At 47.3% G+C, this 23,100-nt stretch overlaps 1 protein-coding gene across 2 annotated transcripts in view; it reads right to left on the reverse strand.

The window, feature by feature from the left end:
- Positions 1-23,100, reverse strand: part of KCNJ3 (potassium inwardly rectifying channel subfamily J member 3) — a 55,765-nt gene that overhangs the window by 21,829 nt on the left and 10,836 nt on the right. The window contains exon 3 of one of the 2 annotated variants that reach the window (XM_037398319.1): positions 17,280-18,223. The exons of the other annotated variant lie outside the window; for it this stretch is intronic. Coding sequence (XP_037254216.1) covers positions 18,204-18,223 — 20 coding nt within the window. The 3' untranslated portion in view covers positions 17,280-18,203. Of the gene's footprint in view, positions 1-17,279; positions 18,224-23,100 lie in introns of those variants that run through there. 2 annotated transcript variants of the gene reach the window in all.

Raw genomic sequence — 23,100 nt, forward strand, 5'->3', positions numbered from 1 at the left:
ATCACCCCCATGGCAGTGGGAGGACGGCACACGGCCGGATCCTTCTCCCAAAACTACGGTCCTACCCAGGCTGCTGGTCGCTGCTGGGTGCAGTGGACACATCCCTCCTGCGCTGCCATGGGAAAGGGGTGCGCGGCCAAATCCCCCCTCCAGACCCAAAGCCACTCCGGCAACCACGAATCTGGCCCAGACTGACTGCTTTGCATTAGACACCATCTTTCCCCTGGGGATTCCGACTCTTAACGGCTGAGATATTCCATCACAGGTTTTCCTCACAAATGCACTGTGAAAAAAAATGGAAAAGTGTTTTGTCAAGAGCCAAAGCGCCTGCTGCATCGTGGGCTACCCGGGTGCCCTGAGCATCCTCCACCCCAGCCCACCGGCACCGGCGCCGGCTGGCACGCTCCTTGGCACGCCGAGGCTGGATCTGGACAGCACATAGCCAATAGAGTTGCAGCATTAAAAATAATCTGACAAGATACTGAAAAATAACCCTGGGAAAATGACCCACAAGGAAATGCAGTGGTCACCTTAACTGCAGGCTTGGGTTGGTTTGCCACTTGTGTTAATGTGTAGAACATATATAATATATATGTATAGTATCATATACCCAAGAAGGAAACGGAAAGCTGTGTTCCCCTCGGGCTTTCCCCTTGGCTGCCTCTGCACAGAAACGCAGCAACACCTCCCCTCCGAGCACCCTCAGCGTGCTGGCTGTTTTGGCACCAATGCTGCTGCTTTTCAAGCTCCCAGGTATCAGATGAGCCATCTCCAGCACAGAGGACAAGGTCCCACCTCACGGGACACCGTGCTCGGTGCCTGCACCCGGCTGTGCAGTGTGGCTTGTGCCCGAACCCAGGCACGCACCCTCACCCAGCTATTCCTCGGCGGGATTAAGCAGCACGCTGTGGCAGGAAGCACAGAGAAGTGACCGCTTCATTTGGTGGGGAATACATTAAATGCAGAAAAAATAAAATAAATGAGTTTACAAGCTCCTGTCTGCATGGCCTTGTGCACTTTCTGCAACAAAGGCATGGGGTCATGTGCAGTTTTTCTCCACAAACCCCACATCCCAGCTTCTCAAGTACAAAAAAATGCCATTGCTCAGTTTCTGTAGTTTTAAGCAGTAACATTACACTTCATATACTCAGCTTTGCAACAATCTGGATGCTCGTGTAGGGACAAGTTGAATTAAAACGTTGTTAATTTTAATCACTAAGTCCAACTGCATCTCAAAAAGCCTGGCTTCTAGCAGGAACTGTCCAATGATGTGACCAGATACTCTCCAGAGTGTATTTCTGCTCTTTGCGATTTGCAAAAAAAAAAAAAAAAACCACATTCTTTTTTTTTTCTTTTTTTTGTCTATTACTCACTTCTCTGTGCACTGAGGTATGAAAAGCCATTTTGTGCATTTTCAAGCTATTACCCTTCTTCCGAAAGATCCAATGTTCCTGACACCAAAGAGAGGGACGGGGTCTTCTGCTGCTGGGTTGCTGCTGCTTTTCTGTTGCAGCCCCTCACATAAACCACAACACGTACGTGCACCTCATGGACAGTGTACGGCACTAACTACAGGTGTGAGCATCATTTCATGTAGCACTGGAAAAGCCCAAAGGTCTGCTTCATCCACTGTGCTGGGTTCATCACCATGGCCACCTACCTCACTATCACCAGCAAACCATCTCATATTTATATTTTTTTATAACCTTCTGGATAGCAGGCACTGCTGCTCGTTTTACACATTTTTTTTTTTCCAAAAAAACACATGCCTGTTATTTCCACACACCTGTTTTGCGTCTCACAGGGAGGAAGGTGTTCATGCAGTGCTGCAGGCACCCAAGTAGGGGCATCTTACCCGCTCTGTGCAGTGCCGGTTGCACATCACCATCTCAGCACCTTCCACAAACCCCGGGGAAGTTACTTTTTTCAGTAGCACAGCCAGAGTCCCCCAAATCCGGCTGTTCCAAAGCACCTGGGCCAGACCCACCTCCGTGTTCAGGAGGAGCAATCGCAGCAGCCAGAATCGCGTATTGCACTACCTGAAAGTCATTAATTATTTTGTTTGTGTTTACTGATGTTCTCAGGTTGATCTGTTCAACACTAATGAGCCATTTACTCTCAATTAAGAAGCCTCTCTCAGAACAGAGCTCTAATTCCAGTGAGTTTTGCTGATGAATTAATTACAATGTGAGCTCAGCCTTCTGCAGGAGCCTCTCCTCCCCTCGGAGTGAGGTCCCCTGAGCCACGGCACCCAGAGAATATTATTTACCTTAACGCTACTGCTAGCGACACATTTGCATAAGTAATATACACCAACAAACATACTTAAAAGTGGAAAGACGGGATGGTTTCACGGGCATCATGGATCACACAACATCTTGAGGCATGTTTGTCAGGCAGGCTTTAAAGTCTTAAGCTCTTCCAGGTTAAAAAAAAAAAAATATATATATATATAAAAAACCCTCCGCTTTTTGTTATGTATGAGGTACTTAGTATAAAGCATTACATGAATTTCCCACAGCTTTAAAATCCTGCCCAGGTCTGGCTGCTGAGCAATCCTGTAAGAAACAGCCACAAGCAGAAAAATCCTGCACTGGGATGCCTGCTTGAAAAGAAATATTAATATAAATCTGTGCTATTTCATCACGCAACATTAAGTCAGCAATGTTCCACTGTGGGAAATTTCATCCCCATTACTGTGTACCGCGTGAATTTAAAGCATCTGCAGCATAATGAGGAAGACGAAAGGAGCTCCAGTGAAATACTGTGAATATGCTTAGCACTACGGTTTGCATCCCGTTAGATGGCTGCAGCTAATGTATGTGAAGTGTCATGCTACAAAATAAAAAGGCAAAAAAGGATGAATAATTAATAGGGCCCTGAAGGGTAGTTTGGAAGATAGCTATATTTAGAGAGAGGCTCTAGGGTCTGCTTTCTATCCGGTACTTGGGCTGTGGACCCTCAGTCGCTGCAGATGGAGCGAGCGCCCTGCGAACCACTGCACTGCGATGCATCGCCCCACCACTGCTAGTAACACCTGAGGTTTTAATGAATGTTATTACAACTTGGGGTACAACCAACTTGTAACGAGACAGTGCCACCGGAGATATTTTTCAGGCGCTGAGGCATGTATCAGCTGGAAGTGATGGCCCCTTCCTCTGTGCCAAAGCACAGCTCCTGGGGACGAAGCTCCAGGTCCGATGGCTGTAAGATGATGGGCCAGCTCGTGGGCACACCAGTGCGAGGGAAGGATGCCCAGGTAGCCCCGGAGAAGGTAGATAACCCCAATATGTTTCCAGTGAAGTTTCTATACTGTAGCCATCAGCATCTCCAAAAGGTAAAATTGCCGTTCTGAGATGCAAAACACTTGGGAGCAATTTCTGTGCTACGTGGAAGGTGACAAAATGGAGACGAGGAACTAAGAAGAAAAGCAAAAACCAACCTAATTATTGTGCTGCAGAACCTGCTGAGAGGCAAAAACTGTGAGATACACTAGGCTTGGTCATGTCACGACAAGACGGACGGTTCAGCCACCTTGAGCTGAAGGGAAAGGCAGATGAAATCCATTTCAGAAAACTGCCAGCCCAGGCAAGGGGCACCCAGTGGCACAGCACCCACACGGCGCAGCATCACCCTATCACACCTAGCTGAGCTACCGCTACCGCTGCGAGGACCCACATCCAGGCAGGAACCCCCCAACCTCAGAAGATGCTCACTGGGGCTTTTCGGGTTTACTGCTATCGTAGCTCAGTGTGCTGAAGATGTCTCCAGCAACTCTTAACAGACCATTGAGAAGGCACGTCCCTGACTCAGCCCCAGCCTGGCTCTTTGCCAGTTACAGAAAATAAGGGAGGCGATCAATTCTGCCCAGCTCTCCACAACTGGAACTCACGGAAATTAACATTTCAAAGAGCAACTTGCTGGTGAACGTGGATTGCTGAAGAATTAATTCCCATGCAATGCATCATCCAACTTGTTGGAAAAGATACGGCAGTAACACGTGCCATGGGATGGAGGCACAAGCTTCTAGCCATAGTTAGACATTAAAAGCTCATTTCAAGTATTTCCCCCTGTGGGCAATAGCTATTTAAATGGACAGTCCTGGGGGCAATGACACCAACTTGCACACCACCGCAAAGTAAAGGCCACCAGAGACTCTCCTGCCTATTCCCACCCCGTGTATTTTGGGAGATCCCAATAACCTTAACACTTCTCAGCTTCCAAAACACGCCCTGTGCACCCCTGCCCAAAGCAACCCCTGCTACCCACTGCACACCCCATCCCAGCCGGACCCCTGCAGAACCAGCTCAAACTCTGACCCATAAGCTGAAAACATGGGCAGACATGAAAATCCACTTGAAATATTTTGGCTTTAAATTTTAAAGACATAGATATTCACTCCTAGAAAGCACTGCTGCCTCAGGTGCCAGAAGGCTTATTCTGTATCACCTTGATCAGGTGTTTCTAGGAAGCAACAGATGGGTTTCAGCTTTTCTTGGGCAAAGTCCCTCTATGTTGCTCTCCTGAAAAGACAGGAGGTGAAGAGTTGTGTTTTCACAGGTGAACTAGAGGAAAGGCTGTCATAAGAGAACAGAAAATTCATATCCAAATGAACCCAACACCAACAGTACCACTTGGAAACATAATTTCCCATTAGGAGTAATAGTAATAATATGACTTGAACAATAAATCTTAATGCCAGAGGGAGCCACTTTAGGAACACTGCAATCTGCATGCTCTTCAAGCACCAAAATTGGGCTCGTTTACATTAAGAAAAATATTTTTTGCTATGTATTATTCCTGCCCACACTCCTTTTGGTTTTAAATATTTTTCTAATTCTTTTCTCTCTTTTTCTTAAGCCATTTCCTTCCTTTACCAGCAAAATACTTATTGGCACATTCAAGCTCCAATCTGGCAGCAAAACTCCAAGAGAGAGGAATTCAGAGGATGACGCCAGGTACCAGCTAACTAACGATTAACTGCTCCATGGCCCCAAGCCACCCGCAAACCAACAGCTTCCTCGGATATTTTTTGCCTAAAGATGTGGCAGTAACTGGGGAGGATTCAGTGGGACATCCACCCCTCTGCTGCTGGTCAGTCACATCCAAATAACTGGTGTATTTGAAACAAAAGTCAACTTTAGCCATAGGAATAACAAAACACAGAGAAAAAAAAACAGTTTACTTTTTGCAAACCTTTTCTCACGCATCTATTTTTCATTAATTACTGACATTTCTGTCAAGTTCTGTGTGATTCTGCATTTCTTTGGTAACTCGCAAGTTCTTATTGGCAAAGCACATTAAACACGACGAGGGGGTGGGGAGCCAGAGCCTCTCGGGTGTGCCGCGGATGCACATGCTTTCTGCACTGGATCACCTCTGGATCAGTTTTGGCCTCTTTACTGCCTCTTAGCTAGGGTAACGATTCCTAAATTAGAGATCTTGCACTTCCAGTGCTGTTAGAGCATTTATCTTCACAGCTGTGAACTTGGTGGAAACACAGCTTTTAATGTGGGAACTAAAATTACAGCTCTGGGAGCGGCGGTGAAAGGGGGATGACCAGCAGAAAGCGCCCAGGCAGTCAATGGGCTGGGAACATCCACCTGGATGTTCTCCACATGGAAAGGAATCTAAATTCAGCACCGAAAGCAGCACTTCACTGATTCCCAGCTCCGTCCAGCCAACTCTTTACTACCCTTGCACCTTCCTGTACTCTGAGGTCATAATTTTAACTCTGAAGTTGTTCCAGCTCCCAGTTACTCCAGTCCCCAAAGCACTCTGGGAGCCAGATCTGCCAGAAACCCACACCCACCCCACGTTAAAAACACGGCGAGGGGCAGGGAAAGCCTCCTGGGTTTGCTGGAGAAGCCACTTTGCAATGCAAAACTGTGAAATGGCTAACAGCAATCGATCAAAGAGAGACTGAAAGACCTGAACACCACATAGCCTAGTCCGACATGGTGGCGTAGACATGTCCTTAATCACAAACAATTAGTCACGCTGTGTCCTCGGTTCTTTATGCAGGAGATGGGAGCGCTCAGCTTTGTCCTGAATTATCCTGCTGCAGACGCAGATCAATATCTTAACGAGGAGCAGAGGAAATCTTGTTAGAAAAATTGTTGCTCCAAGAGGCCACTTCATTTTTAACTACATTTATTTCTGCGTTTCTGAGTTCTCTTCCCTTAGACCTGCCCGAACGAGACACGTGCTGGTTCCCAGTGGGGCTGGGGTGCCCAGCTCACACCGAAGCACCCATGGGACCCCGCAGCAGCACTCCCACTGATATTCCTACAAATCCCACTCTCCGCCTGCGGAAGGGATGCAGACACGAACTCCCACCGCAGTAGCGACAAGTGCAGCCGCAGCCCCTGCTCCTCACGGCTTTACCCAAAACGCGCGTCCCCCCATGCCAACACTGTTCCCCGCAGCCCCTGGCACGGGCTGGAAGCAGCCAGGCAGGGCAGCGCTCACCTCTCCCAGATGTTCCAACCATTTTCCAGGTATTTTTACAGCCCCCACTGTACCCACACATATGCACTTCGCCCCTGACCCCGTGCTCTCCCCGCAGGTCACGGTACCACCTCCTCGTCAGGGACTGCTACTGCCGCTGCTGGCGCTGGGGGAGCCCGTTAGGGTGAACGGCTTGGGGGGGTAACTACTTTTTTAAACCTTTGCCTTTTTAACAGGTAAGTAGGCTTTTCATATTGTTTGCTTAGCTCAATCATAGGTCATTAGTTTTATTTTTATTTTAAGCTGGCAGAAGCGCTGCCGGCTCTGCAGGGGCAGAGCCAACTGCACATGATATACATTTAAAAAAAAATTAAAAAAATAGTAAGAGTTGCTAATCAGCATCCCATTAGTCCTCAGTACATATAGGCGTATTTCCCCTCCCTTGCTGAGCATGACCCGACGTTGCCGTACCCTGCACTGCCCCACCAGTGAGTGCGCAGGGACCCTGAGGGTGCTACTGGCAGGGGGGGCAGTGGCTCTGCACCCCTGCAGCTGTTCCCTGTGCTCACACTGGGCTGCAAACATCTTTGTACACACATCACACCTCCTGATTAATGTTCTGTCACCGGCACATGCATTCTTGTAATTGCTAGTGATATTTCATGCATATTATGTTAAGTTCTTTACTTTCCTTTTTTTTTTTTTTTTTTTTTTTTTTGCCTTAAGTATATCAAGGAGTTGACTTTCTGTGAGTACACAAATTTTGCAAGCACATATGGTGCTGGCAGAACAAAAAACCCAAAAGAAACAAGCAATTCCACCACCAGACAGTAAAAAGGTCTATAAAGTCTCTTTATCCAGAGATTTATTGATTGTGGGATTAGTGCTGGTTCAGCGCGTTATCTGTGTGAGACCGTGGCAGGCATGATGCAGTCCTGGGCTGGAAATCATCCGTTGTTTATTCAGCTTCTGGATTTGCTTTATGCATGTGCCCTACCAATTGTGTTTAAATTCTTCCTGTTGTTAGAAATTTATTCCATTCCTCTCCTAGAAGGATTCTTTGTGCTCAGGTGTTGTCACAAATGATAAAGATTCATGGAACCATTGTATGACGAAGGTGCTAAGACCTTGGCAATGAATTGTGTGTGCTTACATGAGTGTAGCGCTCCCTGATACACAAAATACCATGTTATCTCCTTATCCTGTGTCCAGGCACAGATAACGACAGTTTTACGTGTAAAGTGCAGGCACTCGCTGCATAGAGAAGCTCAGTAGCACCAATCCAAGGCTTCACAGCACAGACCTGGCCAAGGAGTTCCGGACAACATTTGTGAGGGGTCATAAAAAGAAAGAAATGCAAATACGACCTACTCGAAAGGACTGCCTGGGGGAACCCCAAAATGCTGATTTTTCTTCTCTGTCTTGCAATATTTCAGTGCCAAATCACCATGCTGGAGACATGCCCGTTCCAGTCGGAGTGTGTAACCAGACTGCTGCCCCACTGCTACAAGATAGAAATTAATCCCCCCCCACTTCCCACAGTTCGCATTTTGGGGCTCAAGGAAGGCCATGGCCCCAGGGCGAACATGCGGCCGGCTCCCAAGGCATGGCACAGCGTGTGAGGAGCATCACTGGAAAAGCATGCAGGAGCTGCCAATTAATTAAGCCATAGATGCAAGGAAGTATTTAAACCATGACATGATGATCAGATCCAAACGGAATTCCCAAATGCCCCAATAAAGCACAAATGTTGACTTTTGCTAATAATCCACAAAAGCATTTTAATGTCTTTGTGATAACTGCCCCTGAGCAGCACGGGGGCTGCCTGCACTGCGGGAGCAGAGATGCTCCCTGCTCCCCTCCAGCTGCCGCCCGACAGCACTGCCAGCGAACGCAGTTCCCATGGTACCACCACAGACCAAGAACCTATCCCCTCTCAGAAAATGTCTGGTCATCTCCCCCAGGGAACAGAAAAATGGGCTGAGTTCTGTATCTTCTTTACAAAATAAACCACCGTTGCCCTTCTGGTGACCTGTCACACTGCCACCGGTGATCCGGTGGATGCTGCAGATGCCAACAGGGCTCAGGTCCAGCTGCTCATTGAAGGAGGCTGGCAAGGAGACAGGAGAGCTTGAGTGTGCAGAAGAAAGCTCTATACTCAGATGGCCTCCGAGACACTTCACTTCCACACCATAGGTAGACAGGCAATAGTGAAGGCTCGTCATAACTCTGCTAACACTTATATTTAGCTGGAAAAATCAGACCAGGCACATCAGTTACCCGATCACTGTATTTATCGATGTTTTTGAATGCAACAGCAGTTACAGTACAATGATCAAACACCTCTCTGAAGCCCCTACAACCATGCATCACCTTGGCTATGGCTTAGCACACTGCATATTTATCTCCAAAAATTCAATATATTGCATAAAGGCCCTTAATAAATAATTGGCCAGCAGCAATGTGCGCCAGCACCCAAGCAGCGCACGCAAAGGTGCCGCCTTGTATTTTCTTTACACAAGTAATCCAAAACAGCAATTCCTACCAAAAAGCTTCTATACTGTAGACACCGAATATCAAACAACAAGCAAGGTTCTTCCTAATGCTCACTAAGAAATTAACTCTTAGATATCAGATAACTATTTTTTTAAGAAGATTGAAACTTTCTAGAACTTCTGAGGTGAATTCCACAAGCTCCTAAACATTTTTCCACAGAAATACATCAGAAATTGTGCTTCATGATATGAAACGCATATCAGTATTTAGGGATCCTCAGGTGATTAAGAAACCTTTTAGCAAGTCATACATGACAGGAGACTGAAATCAGGTCAAATTAAGGAACAAAATTATTTTAGCAAAGTTAATTCTATCTCTTTTGCTGCATTTCTGCTCCCTGCCTACCAAGAGAGCTGTCTGTACTGGCCAGGGAATGTGCAGTTGTAATACCACCAATGCATAATCCACAAAAGGCAAATATTTTTTTGTCTAACAACTTGCCAAAATATATTTTCCTCCAAGCAAAGACCAAGCATAAAGAATTTCAGTCTTGGAAGTTAACTGGCTGGAAAGTTATAAATAACTGGAAGCAGAGAATTACAGCTCAAGTACAGTCCTGACCCTAGCAGGAAGGAGGGCAGCCAGTGGCTACGCAGATCTCCCAACAAGAAGAAACGTTCCTCACTTTGATTCAGAAAATGAGAATTTACTGAAATAAGAGGGGAAATGTGCTTCTTCATGCGAGGTTCGGCCATCCCCATAAAGGCAGGGCTGGCTGCCTAACACTCGCCACCTGCAGCTGTGCCTTACCCAGCGCTGTCAGGTCCACGGCCGGTGGGTGGGATGGTCTGACAGCGGTGGGGACCAGCACCCCGCCATCCCACCTCCGTCAGTGCTTGCAGTCCCAGCCAGCTGCACACCCGCCGGACGCATCTGGACACCCTGACCCAACGCCTTGCTCTGGGTGACCACATCCTATTGCCCTCCACATCAACCTACCCAGACCCAGTCTGCAAGGGTTTACACACCACTGCTGAAACCAGAAGGACTGAGTTTGCTATGCAGTGCAGTGAGATTCATGACTTATTAATCTACTGCACAAGTAATATGTTGAAGAGCTACAGAAAGTTAATAGGTTGAGGGAAAAAAGACAATGAACCTATAATAAATATTGCAATTGGAAGACACACCGTTCCTAGGTTCCCCAGTATCTTCTATCAATGCTGTGATGACATACAGATAAAAAATTCTTTGCCCCTCCATGTATCCAGCCTGCCCTGAAGCCTTTCACTCATTGTAAGGTGACACACCAGAAGCAGGTCAGATCAAAAGTGCGCAGCCATTGTAGATAGCCACACAGGAAAGTTTTCATAGAATCACAGGACGGTTTGGGTTGGGAGGGACCTTAAAGCCCACCCAGTTCCCAGCCCTGCCCCGGGCAGGGACCCCCCCCAGCCCAGGCTGCTCCCAGCCCCATCCAGCCTGGCCTGGAGCACTGCCAGGGATGGGGCACCCACAGCTGCTCTGGGCAGCCTGGCCCACCGCCTCGCCGCCCTCACGGGGGAGAATCAGTAAAGCTTTAATCCCCATCACATTTGCTAATGGCTTAATTTTTGACTTTGAGATTAAGTCAGTATAACAAGCCGAGATAATAATCTTTATTGGATACCTCCAATACCAGGTCAGTCTGAAATACCTCTATCGGACTTTGTCTCCGGAAGGTAGGATGGCTCCTGCGTGCAGAGAGCCAGCAGGCGGGCTGCACCCGAGGGGGCGGGCAGGGGCTACAGCCCACCGCCCCCCGCAGCACTGTGCCCGCAGGGATGCAGCCCACAGCCCAGGTGGCAGCACCCCACGCTGCCCTCCTCACCACTCGCTCCTCTAGCTGCCCCCTCCAAAGCCCGCAAAGCCAACTCAGACAGGCAGGGGAGGCAGGCAGGAGGAGCAGCCCCAGAAAGGGAGGGTGTTAGAGCCTGCCCAGGGCTGCCTCCCCACCTACGGCCAGTGCCCGCAGGCTGCTCCTCTCGCCCCAAACCCAGACCGCAGATGCTCTCCCCCCGCCCCCCCCTCCCCCCCCCCCCCGGAGCTGTTCTCAGCCCAAGCATGGTTTTCCCTCCCTAAAATTCAGGACCTCCTAATTACATTTTGGATGACTCCCTCCCCGGCGCTCTCCTGAACCACCATAGCATTATACCCACGACAGGCTTTTCCCCCTTCTTCCTGCCAAACAATTTTATTGTAAATTAGTTAGCTAAACGCAGCACTCAGTGAAGGTTTGATTTTGTTATCACACGCAGCTAAAACAGCTGTCCTCTTCAGCTTGAATCTCACCTTGCCTTGACAAAAAACAACAACCAAACAAACCCCAGACACATAACAAGGTTTTAAACAGAAATTACAACTACTTTATGCAACGCCTAAAACTATGGGAGCCCAGCAGCTAGTACAAAGTGGTGGCAGCAGGCTGCAAATCGCTCCTCCACCTGCAGACACAAGAACAAACCCTTGTTGAGGTTTTTCCATTTAGAGATGGACCCCCAGGTTTTGTAACCCAGTTACGGATTGCTGGCAGCTGTTGGAAGCTGGTGTGACTTTGATTATGGTAAGGCCGCTTTGCCTGATTGCTCTGGGATGTAAGGATGCTTGGTGCCCTGCCGCCAGCACAGAAAGCCCCTCACTCGGGCCAGCGCAGCCTGCGCCCTGCATGCTCCCTCTGCATGCCCCTCAGGTTTAAAAACTTCCAAATGGCAAAGGAAACAAAGAAGTTAATCAGAAGGAAGAGGACAGGATTATGTGCCAATGAAGCCTTTTTCAGAAACGTACATCAAGCGCTGCTGCTCAGTGATGACACTAATTGCACCGGGAAATCCATTTCAGCAATTTGGGAACACAATACTGGGGTTAAACCAGTTTTCCAACTCAGAAAACAGCTGAAGCCTTCAGAGACCTTCCCATGCTGCACCCCACGCAAGCAAGCTTCTGCAGGGAGGTTTTGAGGAAGCAACTATAAACTACAGTCACGCAAAACTACCACATTCAGTGGACCAGCGAGGGATGCTGAGGCACTGCATCCCTCCGCATCCGGATGCTTGCATTGTCGGCAGAACTGGGACAGCACTGCTTCTCTTACTGCAGCTGTAGGATTTCATCTAAACTTGCCTTTTGCTCGGTGATTACGAGTTTTGGCTTGACAAGCAATGTCTATGCTGAAGATAGATCCAGCATGCTGGTTTCTGACGAGGAAAGCTTTGACATAAATACTATTTGTAGTTGTAAGCAGATAAAGCCCTTTGTGCACCAGCCTCCCAGTGCCTGAAGGAGCCGACAGGAAAGCTGGGGGCGCTTCTTACAGGGAATGTTGTGACAGAGCAAGGGGGGGTGGCTTTATGCTGGAAGAGAGTCAATGTAAATTAAATATTAGGAAGAACCTCCCCCCGTGAGGGCGGCGAGGCAGTGGGCCAGGCTGCCCAGAGCAGCTGTGGGTGCCCCATCCCTGGCAGTGCTCCAGGCCAGGCTGGATGGGGCTGGGAGCAGCCTGGGCTGGGGGGGTCCCTGCCCGGGGCAGGGCTGGGAACTGGGTGGGCTTTAAGGTCCCTTCCAGCCCAAACCATTCTGTGATTCTGAGACGGCACAGTAAATCTCTCCTTATTCCCCAACAGTGATCAGGAAATGCTCCCTGGCTCATTTTTCTCCTTTTCCAGCTAAGTATCTCCAAGACATATTTTTAATTCCATGAGACTCATGACCTGTGCCCATTATTTCCAACACTGAAACAGTTTCAAAAATGAATTCCAACATCAATACAGGATGTGTAGGATGCAGATTTTATTTCTCACTTGCAGGTCCTGACTTCCCTGCCAAACAGCAGCACATTCTTTTTCTAACAGGGCAGCTCTAGGGACTCGTATCAGCTCTGATGATAGAGACAAATGGGTGATGGGCCATCCGTTTGTGGTCTCACCCAGGGTTTGCCCCCCCAAACACCTCACTGGGACTGTCCCAGCAAAGACATCACAGGATTCAGGATGACCCAAACTCCATCACCTTCCTGGGCAGCTGCCCAGCAGCTACAAATTAAGGGAAAAGCCAGGCTATACAGACTGAGCTCTCAAGAGCAATGAAGACAAGCAAGTCCATGATGAATGAAAAGCAGCCCCACAAGAGAGCCAGCAGACATCACTTTATCTTAACTAAGTTTAATAAGTATAATTGCATTGTTTCTGCCTTCTCAAACAGGCTTGCCTGCCCTTCCTCCCTGACTCCCTCATCCCAGAGGACTCTTCCCTCCATCCTTCCCACTGGGAAGGCCACAGCCCTGCAGGGCAAGACCCATATCCCCTTCTTGCTGCACTTCACTCAACGGCCGAAGCTGGAAGGAGGGTAGGCTGGGCTTAAAAAGGGTGAAATGCAGCTACTTATTTCTTATTTTTCCCCCAGGATGAAGCAATCTCTAGATGCTGGCCATGTATTTTCCAACCAAATAACCTGTTTCTCTCTACCTAAAGCAGAAATTAAGATAATATACATATCATTGAATGTTTTACACAAGGTACATTATTGGTATAGAAGCACAGAATCATTGAGGTGGGAAAAGACCTTTAAGACTGTTGAGTCCAATAACCCAGCGCTGCCAAGCCCACCACTAAACCATGTCCCTCAGCACCACGTCTGCATGTCTTTTAAATACCCCCAGGGATGGTGACCCCACCACCCCCTGGGCAGCCTGTCCCAGTGCCTGACCACCCTTTCCATGAAGAAATGTTCCCCAGTGCCCAGTCTGACCCTGCCCCGGTGCACTTGAGGCCGTTCCCTCTGGTCCTGTCGCTTGTTACCTGGGAGCAGAGCCCGACCCCCCTGGCTGCAGCCCCCTTCCAGGGAGCTGTAGGGAGCGATCAGGACCCCCCTGAGCCCCCTCCTCTCCAGGCTGAACCCCCCCAGCTCCCCCAGCCGCCCCCCATCAGGCTCGTGCCCCTGCCCCTGCCCGGCTCCGGCCCCTCAACATCCCCCCTGCAGTGAGGGGCCAAAACTGACCCCAGGGTTCGAGGGGTGGCCGCACCAGTTCGAAGACATGTCTATCCACTACACAATTGTCTTCTGTTGGTACCACAAATCTTTTTCCTACTTAGTCCTGGAAGCTGAATTCGCAATGGTACCCAAATGAGTTATTCCAAAGCATTGAAACTTTATCTGACACTTCCCCAGTCATACAAGACATGCCACCTATGGTGAAAATACGGGTAGCTGGGTGGTCCTTAGGTTCCTGGGGGCATTCCTTCCCTGCCTGATGTTGACTGTTGGTGCAGTTATGAGAAATACCAGGTTTGCCTGGATGCAAAAGCACCCAGATAAACAGCAGTCCCTGTCCTAGCAAGCAGAAACATCACCCACCCATGCCGTGGTGCACGTGCAGACAGAACTGGCACGTGTGCAATATCTGAAAAAGTAGGAGGGGAAAAAAAATCTCATTTTTTCTCTCTTTTGCAACACTTTTGTGAGTTAGAATAGCTTCAATATGAAGTTTCACTATGGGAAAAAAATTTAAAACAGAACAAGTTTTCAGAGACCTGGCTGCAGCAATGGAAATTAAAGAGAATGCATTTCTGTACCTAATGAAAGAAATAGATCTTCACAAGACCCTTCCACTGTGCTGCTTAACCAGGAGATCTTTAACAGCACAGGTTTCCTCTGCACTCCAGATTTCAACTCACATCCTTGACATAAATTAAAAAAAGCATCTTTTCGGTGAGAGGTCATACAGGTTTGCCCCTCCACCTCCACATGCTCTTTGCTCCCGCCCGCAGCCACAAGGCTGCCATTAGGACATGGCATCCCTTTGCACCCTGCCAGCAGCAAACGCACTAAATACACTGTACACTACAGATCACAGCTTTGGACATCAGCCAGGGATGTTCACCTCATTTACCCCTCCACAGGACTGAATTTGCTATAGTTATATACCTATACATATTACTTATATACATTTACATACTATATTTATTATACTACATTATCACCCTATGATCTGGCCCAATATCAGCCAACAAGACTGACCTGATAAACATACAAAAGCAGCAAGAGACTCTCTAAGAGCTGAAGCTCACCCCAGTGCCTTGATATCAACAGTCTTGGGAGGGGTTGTGAAATACTGTAACTTCAGTAATTTCAGTATAGAATAAAACACCTACACAACTTTTAACAAGTTTGAAAAGTCCACGTTAGTGATTAGGCAGAAGGTAAGGCGGATGGAAAGCCTTTGTTAATAACCACAGCACACAGAGAATAACCACTTATTTACTTCTTGGGAACACATGGAAATCTTTGACAGCTCAGAAGCATCCTGGAAACTCCTAAAGAATATTTTTAAAGTTTTTCATTAATTTAAAAATAAAATTGGCACTATCACTCCTCCCGGTAACAATTCATACCGAATCCTGCAAGAAATCAGATAAATGTAGGAAGTGTCAGAAAATCAGGCTCCTTCCTTCCCCCTTTCCACCATCGTGTCCCCTTAGAAGAAACCTGCCACCTGATTGATAAAAGTGCTCCTTGGCTAAGAAACTCCCAAGGAAACTCCACGCAATGCAGACTCACAAATCCTCCCATGCCATCCCTGGGCAGATCATTCCTCGGCATCGTACAATGGCAGAATTTAGGAAAATCCTACTAATAATACAATAGCATAGCTGCCTGCCAAGGGGCTGGGGACTGGCACATGGCACAGCCTCACCTGGTAAATGCCTTCCTGAATTAGGACTGTTTACTTAAAATTTGTGTGTATATACTATGAGAAACAGAAGGATGTAAATCGTAGGCAGCAGCAGCTATGCTGGCAAAGGTTACAGCAAATTACAAGCCTTGATCTACAAGGAGCAGAAGCATCTGAACAGAAAAGGTATGAAAAGGTTCATCTGGTCACTGCTGCTACATTAGACCACTCCAGAGGCAGCCCCGTGCTTGTGCTTATTTATGTGAATGGGTTAGGACTGGATTACTAGGTCTAGCTAGAAATCATTCCATGATGAGCACTTCACATCTTCAGAGCTGAATACTCAGGCAAAAGAGTAAAACCTTGGGTTTGTAAGAAGTAAGATTAAAAGCAAGAAAAAACATCTGAAGACTGAAGGATGCTGATGCTCAGCAGCGACCTTCCAGAATTGTACCAGTAACAAAAAGGTACAAGGAATTATTTTAATTCAGAAAATATTAATATTTCTGATCACGTGAAAGAAAGGAACGCAACAAAGTACAAACTGCCCTAACCCCTTGTTTTGCATCAAGGTAACACTAATTAACCCTGGTTTACAAACCAAAGTAAAGCTAGAAGGGCTTCACTGAGATGGCTACCAGCTGCAAGCTACCAGCTGCAAGCCTTTTCCCAGCATTACCAGTATTGCAGCTTTACTTTCCATTCTTATGGAATCCATATTATGAAATTTTTACTCATTTACCACCCCATTGCTCCTCCACTGCCTCAGAAACAGGCGGCACTTGATGCACCCACCACCCTTCATTTCATAGGAGGTTTGGGTTGGAAGGGACCTTAAAGCCCACCCAGTTCCCAGCCCTGCCCCGGGCAGGGACCCCCCCAGCCCAGGCTGCTCCCAGCCCCATCCAGCCTGGCCTGGAGCACTGCCAGGGATGGGGCACCCACAGCTGCTCTGGGCAGCCTGGCCCACCGCCTCGCCGCCCTCACGGGGAGAGGTTCTTCCTGATCTCTGACCTGCATCTGCCCTCTCTGCGCTCAAAGCCACCCCCGTGCCCTGTCACACGTGCCCCTGTAAGAAGCCCCCCCCCAGCTTTCCTGCCGGCCCCTTCAGGCGCTGGGAGCTGCTCTAAGGCCCCCCCGGAGCCTGCTCTTCTCCAGGCTGAACAGCCCCAGCTCTCCCAGCCCGGCTTCCCAGGAGAGGGGCTCCAGCCCCTGCCCATCTCCGTGGCCCCCGCTGGGCTCGCTCCCACAGCTCCGTGCCCCCCTTATGTTCGCAAAGAGCAGCAGAGCAGCACATGGGTCTCAAGACCTGCGAGGGGCAGAGCCTGCACTATGGGAGGTGGGCAAGGCAGGGGATGGGTAATTACAGCCCATCAGGCTAACCACATCACGGAAAAACACCACGCAAAGTAATCAAACAATTTTCATTAGCTAGAAGATAGCAAGGTTGCAAGCAAAGGCCAAAACAGATTTGTCAGAGCAAATCAGGTCAAATGGACTTAATTTCCTCCTAAGGCAGAGGAACGAGGCTGCTGAGTCAAACAGAACTGGACTGCCTGCAAGATGACATTTTTTTAAAATTTATTTTATAATAATACTAACAAACTAGAGGGGAAAATGAGAAAGATGCAGTACATGAGGAAACGGCTAAAAAGTGTGGCTCTTGGAAGTAGGAATGCATCTGTCGCACCAAAGAAAATAGATGTTCCATTTATTTCCCATTAAATTCTATTTAAGGTAATAGCTTTGCTGGGAACCCCAGCCTGGTCTCTAGGGTGGTCCCTGCTGCAGCACTGCCGCTCAGAAATGAGCATCTCCAGCCTTTAAAGTGGCCACACCTGGGATTTGGGGTATTTTTGGACCCCACAGCCCCTCAGGCAGTCCCATCCAGGGGTTGGCACCACAGACCCCCAGGCACTGGTATCTCCCACTGCTGCTCCTGACGCTGCTCAGATGTGCTTGTTCTGCACAAATGCAGCAACTAAAACACAGGCAACTTGGCCTGACTGCATTTAAATTAGATCAGTATTAGCAAACGTCATTTTTGAGGGCTTCATTTAAGGCAGGGTTAAACAATAAAGTCATTTGATGCAAACGGCAGGAACTCCTGAGCCAGCAGCCATCTCCTCCTCGGGTACCACCACCCACGCTCAGCCCGGGAGGAGCTGCTCTTCTCTGAGCAAAGCTCCTGCACGGGGAGATGTGGGGACAACCCCAAGCAGAGCTACCACAGAAAGAGCTATTATAGCAAATACAGACGTGGCAAAACCAGGCATTCAAACTGCACCAGCAGTTAAAATGTTTCCTGCATTAAGAAAAAATTAGCCATCTTCAGATGAGTATTTTCATTCTTTGTTCAAAATATTTGGCAGCAACCTTCTTATGCCATGCCCTGCTTCCAGATCCCGGCAAATGAAATGTCCATCAGATTCATGGGGGCTCAAATTCAGATCCCAGCACAACCCGTACATGCACATGAGTTGAACAGGTCTTTAATCCCATCTTCTCGCAGAGCCACAACAGCATCCTTGTGACTCCAATCCTGGGGCTGTTATAGCCAAAACTTTTTTTCTGTCCAGAAATATGAAAAACCAGTAAATCATTTATACAACTCAGTAGGAGAGGCGGTGATGACAAGAGGACAAGAATAAAATGAAGACCTCCAATTTATGCTTATTAGCTGAGAAAACAATAGGCGAGAAAGAGCACAATCTGAGCACTGTAGAATTTTTTTATTTGCTCATGAATTTCTCAGAGAGGAGCAATTCGGGTCTATATTTAGCAAGTAGCATCTCCGCATCCCTGCCTGCTGGTGGGTTTACAGGAGCGAAGTATTCCCTGCCCAGCACTGCAACACGAGAAAGCAACACCCCTCACAGCCACAGCGCATTTGCTCCATGAGAAATTCTCAAGCATTTTGATTTCCACACGTTTCCAGCCAGCATCTCTGACCTGCCAGGACTCAGCGTGTGCTAACGCTGTCCCCCCACCCCAGCAGGGAGATCCTGCCCCCAGCACCTCCACAAGCGAACCCATGCGGCTCCAGCCGCAGAAGGGACACGGCTTGCACGCTTGCGGGGACCGGGTATGCCTATTTTTCTTCTGAGATATGTTCAATTTCCTGGAGGCATGGTGCAGATTTGTATCAGAGATCAAGTTTTAGTGCTCCTGAGTTTTCTGGATGATCACACGTGTCACTCACCTAGAGATTACCAGCTTGTGCTTAGACCGCCAATACTTATTCATGGAAAAAACTGAAGTACACATGTAGACTGATGGTACAAGGTCCGTCTGTGCCAGCACACGCAGCACAAGATCAGCACAAGAAGGCTTGTTCAAGGAGAATGTATTCTGTTTGATTAAGCATGAACAAGTATTTTTTGCAAAGACATGACTACTGATGAATCACCAGTTATTCAGATTGTATATGGTGAAAGGAAAGCTTCTGCAGAGCTCCAGATTAAAAACAACTATCATTTTTCTCTGCTGTATCTCCGAAGAGATCTAAGGGGAAAAAGGAGAAAGAGCCACGAAGGCTTTCTGCAGTGAAACTCAGTACCTTGGTGAATTGCTGCCGTACTCAGGAGAAGGGATATGCTACTCAAAACACAACAGCTGCAAGTTACCTAAGGGATGGAGTTACCACAAACCTTCTCTCCAAGTTGTGCCTCCTTAGAACCAGCACCCAAACACATACATTTTTGCTACATTTTCCCAGAACCTTAAATCTTTTCATTAGGATTAAACCCACTTTTTTCCCCCCTCATTTTTGGTCCAGCTCAGCCCCTTGGCTGTGCTGCAGCTGCAGGAGGGGCAGAGGGAGGCTGGATGATGAAGGTCCCAGTCTCAGCACACCCATGCTTTGACAGTGACAAATGTCTTTGCTTGCATGACCAACAAATATTGGTTTTTCCACTAACATGTTTTATATAATGGCAGCACTGGAAAAAGATTTGCTGCACTGTTAAGACCACAAGATTTTTAAATTAACTATTTTGTCATGTTTAGGTTATGCTGAAAAAAAAACAAAAAGAAAAAAAAGCCACTTTCATTATGTAGAACTGCTGAATTGTTCTTTTCCTGTCACCTTCCCGTCTAACACACCTTCCTGATGTCTCAGCACATATTCAGAAGCCATCTAGACATGGCCCTGGGCAGCCAGGGGTCCTGGTGGCCCTGCTTGAGCAGGGTAGTTGGACCAGATGACCTCCAGAGGCTCCTGCCAACCTCAACCATTTGCGAATCTGTGACATTTTGCAGAGAAGTGGTTCAGAGACATGGTTTCTAAGCAAATTCAGCCACTGAGTTCTCCTCAGTGAAAGCTGGCTTGGGGTCCCCAAGACCCCCATCTCCTCCCACCAACGCAGAAGGTAAGGAAGGACTCCCTCACCCTTTGCCAAACCCCATGACGAACAGGTCCACAGCACACGTGCAGGTCCATACTCCACCAGACCCAAGCTAGCCATGGCCTCCAGCCATGCTCATGCAGACAGGCAGACGCAGAGTGAGCAAGGACCCATCTGTGGCAGCGCGACGCCAGCAGTCACAGCGCTGCACAACCTCTGCTCCGGACCTCCAGCTCCTCGCTCTACCTCTCTGCACAAGTTTCTGCCCCATCAACTCAACAAGATCGATGATACCCTATGAACACCAAGACCTGGCCACAAAATCTACTCTGAAACAGGCAAGAAGGAGAGCGAGGGGATGGACCAGGTTTAATTTATGAAGTCTACCAGCTATCAAGTGATGCAATGCTTTGATTTTGGTTAGCTCCTCCATGAACTCTGGAGTATTTCCCCTCTCTTCTGTCCTTGTCCTCTGCCCACAACACTTTGCACAAAAATACCCAAATCTGAATGGTAAGATAAAACCCGAACAAATGTATGCTCTGCCTTTAAAGCTGCTAAATTCATACTGGGGTTTCTTTAAAGCTAAGCAATCTTGAGAATAACTCATAGGAAAGACATTTTTAATTGGCTGTAGAAATTGTCTAAACCACTTTAGTTTTCAGATCTGTATTACATTGCTTTGTTCACTCAAGTTGTTTCAGTTCTGAAATCATTCCCACGTATCTGTTTCTGAGAGAAACCTTCCCGGGGAGGCCCACAGTTTCATAATTCAAGCTATTCATGTTTTTTAAAGTAAAACCAGTGGAATATGCCTTTGATTCCATCTTTATTTGTTTAATTAAAAAGCCTGGCAGGCTTTTTGATTTCTTTAATCAGAAAATGATGTTAAAAGGTTTCCAAAATAACATTTAATGAGTTTTGAAAAAGGATCCATATGCCATTCCTGCCAGGTTTCTGTATGTTTCAGGTTCTTATTAGCTGTTAATTTTTTTAGCCGTTTCAGCAGCTTATCGGTAAGTCACAGGCTAATGCAGCAATTGTAAAAGGGGATGTACTCCTGAACGCATGCAGAGGCAAAGCCCCAGAAGGGGAAGCCAGAGTAAAAGTCAAAACTTGTTGTCCCATGAACACCACCAAGAAGGTTCGCTGACAACAGAGCTTAAAATTCTCCATCACAATAATGTGAAATCAGGACAATAGGCTTTGAAAATAAACGCTTTGAGTGTTCTTCAAAATTATATGTTATCATAATAATGGAGGGGTTGAATATATATAAAAAATAATCCTAAAAGTTTAGCAATTACCCTTATGAATCATAATGATCTTTGGATTCTGAAAAGCCATTTGAACATCTCAGCTGTGAAACTCTCCCACTGCTGACTGACACGCCGGAAAAAAAAAAAACCCAACCCCAAAATAAAAGGGAAATAAACCAAACTCCAGAGCCGGTGCTGAGCATCCTCCAGCATTCCCAGGGAAAGCTCCTGGGCTCTGCTGTTGGGATGACCCTGGAGCACTCCCCAGGCACGACATTTAGTCCACAGGCCATGCAGGAGGTAGAGAAGAGGGTCCAGAGCCACCCATACTTACACCAAGAATCCATGGCCATGCCCCCTCCCGTGACCTCCTAAAAAAAAAAAAAAAAAATCTGTCCACTGAGATGTTTTGCTTCTGTTTCCTAAAAGAAATGGCTGGCTGGAAAGGGACACCTCTCCTCTGGGAAGGGAAGGGGAGACCGGCTCCCCCCAGGGAGGTCCAGGAGGGGTCAGAAGACCCTGGCTTCCTTCCTTGGGGATGCACAGGGGCTGCTTCCCACTCCCCATCTGTTGTTATCTAAACAACCCAAAAGCTGTAATTAAGAAGGGTAAGGAAGGCATAAAGAAATGTTTATACTTTCAGAAATTAAAATTTCAGTGACGAGGCAGTAAATTAACTTAATCAAGTTGGGAGGCATCTATGAGAAATCATTTTTATATGATTTAATGAGAGAAGGCATCGGAAATGGTGATTTTAATCAGCCAAGTGGGATTTATAAGCAAGAAGATCCTGTTTAAACAACTCATTAAACTTCTCCAAAAAGTCTTTACTGTCTCTGCAGACAGTCAAAACAAAATTTATTGTATATATTTACTAATTCTCTAAATCCCTTGGTAACATTGCATATCAAAAGTCAACTGATTAAAGCAGAAAACAAAGTTAAAGAAAAAAAATCTTCATAAGCACCTGCTAGAGAAAACCAAGAGGCTCTAAGTCCCTACCAAAAGACAGAGCTGCCTCAAACCAAATGCTATTAGGACGCCTAAATCCCTATTTATTATAAATACAAGGGCTATATTAGAGCAGGAAACGTTCAGTACCTTCTAATACCTTTTACAATTTGTAAGGCACTGTCACCCTGGCCTGCACCACATGGTGACAGCTGAGGACTGGGACAAGAATAACAGGGGAAATGGCAAAGTAAAGAGGATCCTTCAAACGACTTACCCTCGAATTGCACTCTCCTGGCTTGACCTAAGCGGCGTGACACGCGTCCCAGACGCTATGTCCTGTGGCACCGTACGATCACACGTCAACACAGGAATGCGACAGTATTGCTAAATATATTTTGAAATCATGATTTACAGAACAGTTCAAGGTTGAAACATTTCAAAACATGTCAAGAGCCCTGAATCCACCCCGTTGGTCCTTCCAGTGACTTTAATTCTCTCTTATTTTTCTTTTCTTGAACCAGAAGTCTGCATTTGTTTTTTTACAGGTAGTTCTGCCTCCTTCAGTTTCAGACCAAAGGCTGTTTCTGCCACGTCAGTACAAACAAAAGAAAAGAAGTGCTAAGAGGACACCATGAAATAAATGTCTCTCTTATTTATTATTATTCACTTGCCGTCTAATTCTTGGCAGCGGGGCCAGCACATACATGTCCATAGGGCCCAGAAAACGCGTGAGCAACTCAGGTTTTTATGAAGGATGCTGTAGGGCTGAGTGCAGTTCCACAGCACTTTTCACACCGAAAATAATTTCCTTGAAAAAGCAACCAGGAGTGTAGGCTGAAAGCACTAGCTCCCCCTTTAAACTCTGAGAGTTGAAGAACTTTGATGAATA

Source organism: Falco rusticolus, chromosome 8, assembly GCF_015220075.1.
Source record: "Falco rusticolus isolate bFalRus1 chromosome 8, bFalRus1.pri, whole genome shotgun sequence".
NCBI lineage: Eukaryota > Metazoa > Chordata > Aves > Falconiformes > Falconidae > Falco > Falco rusticolus.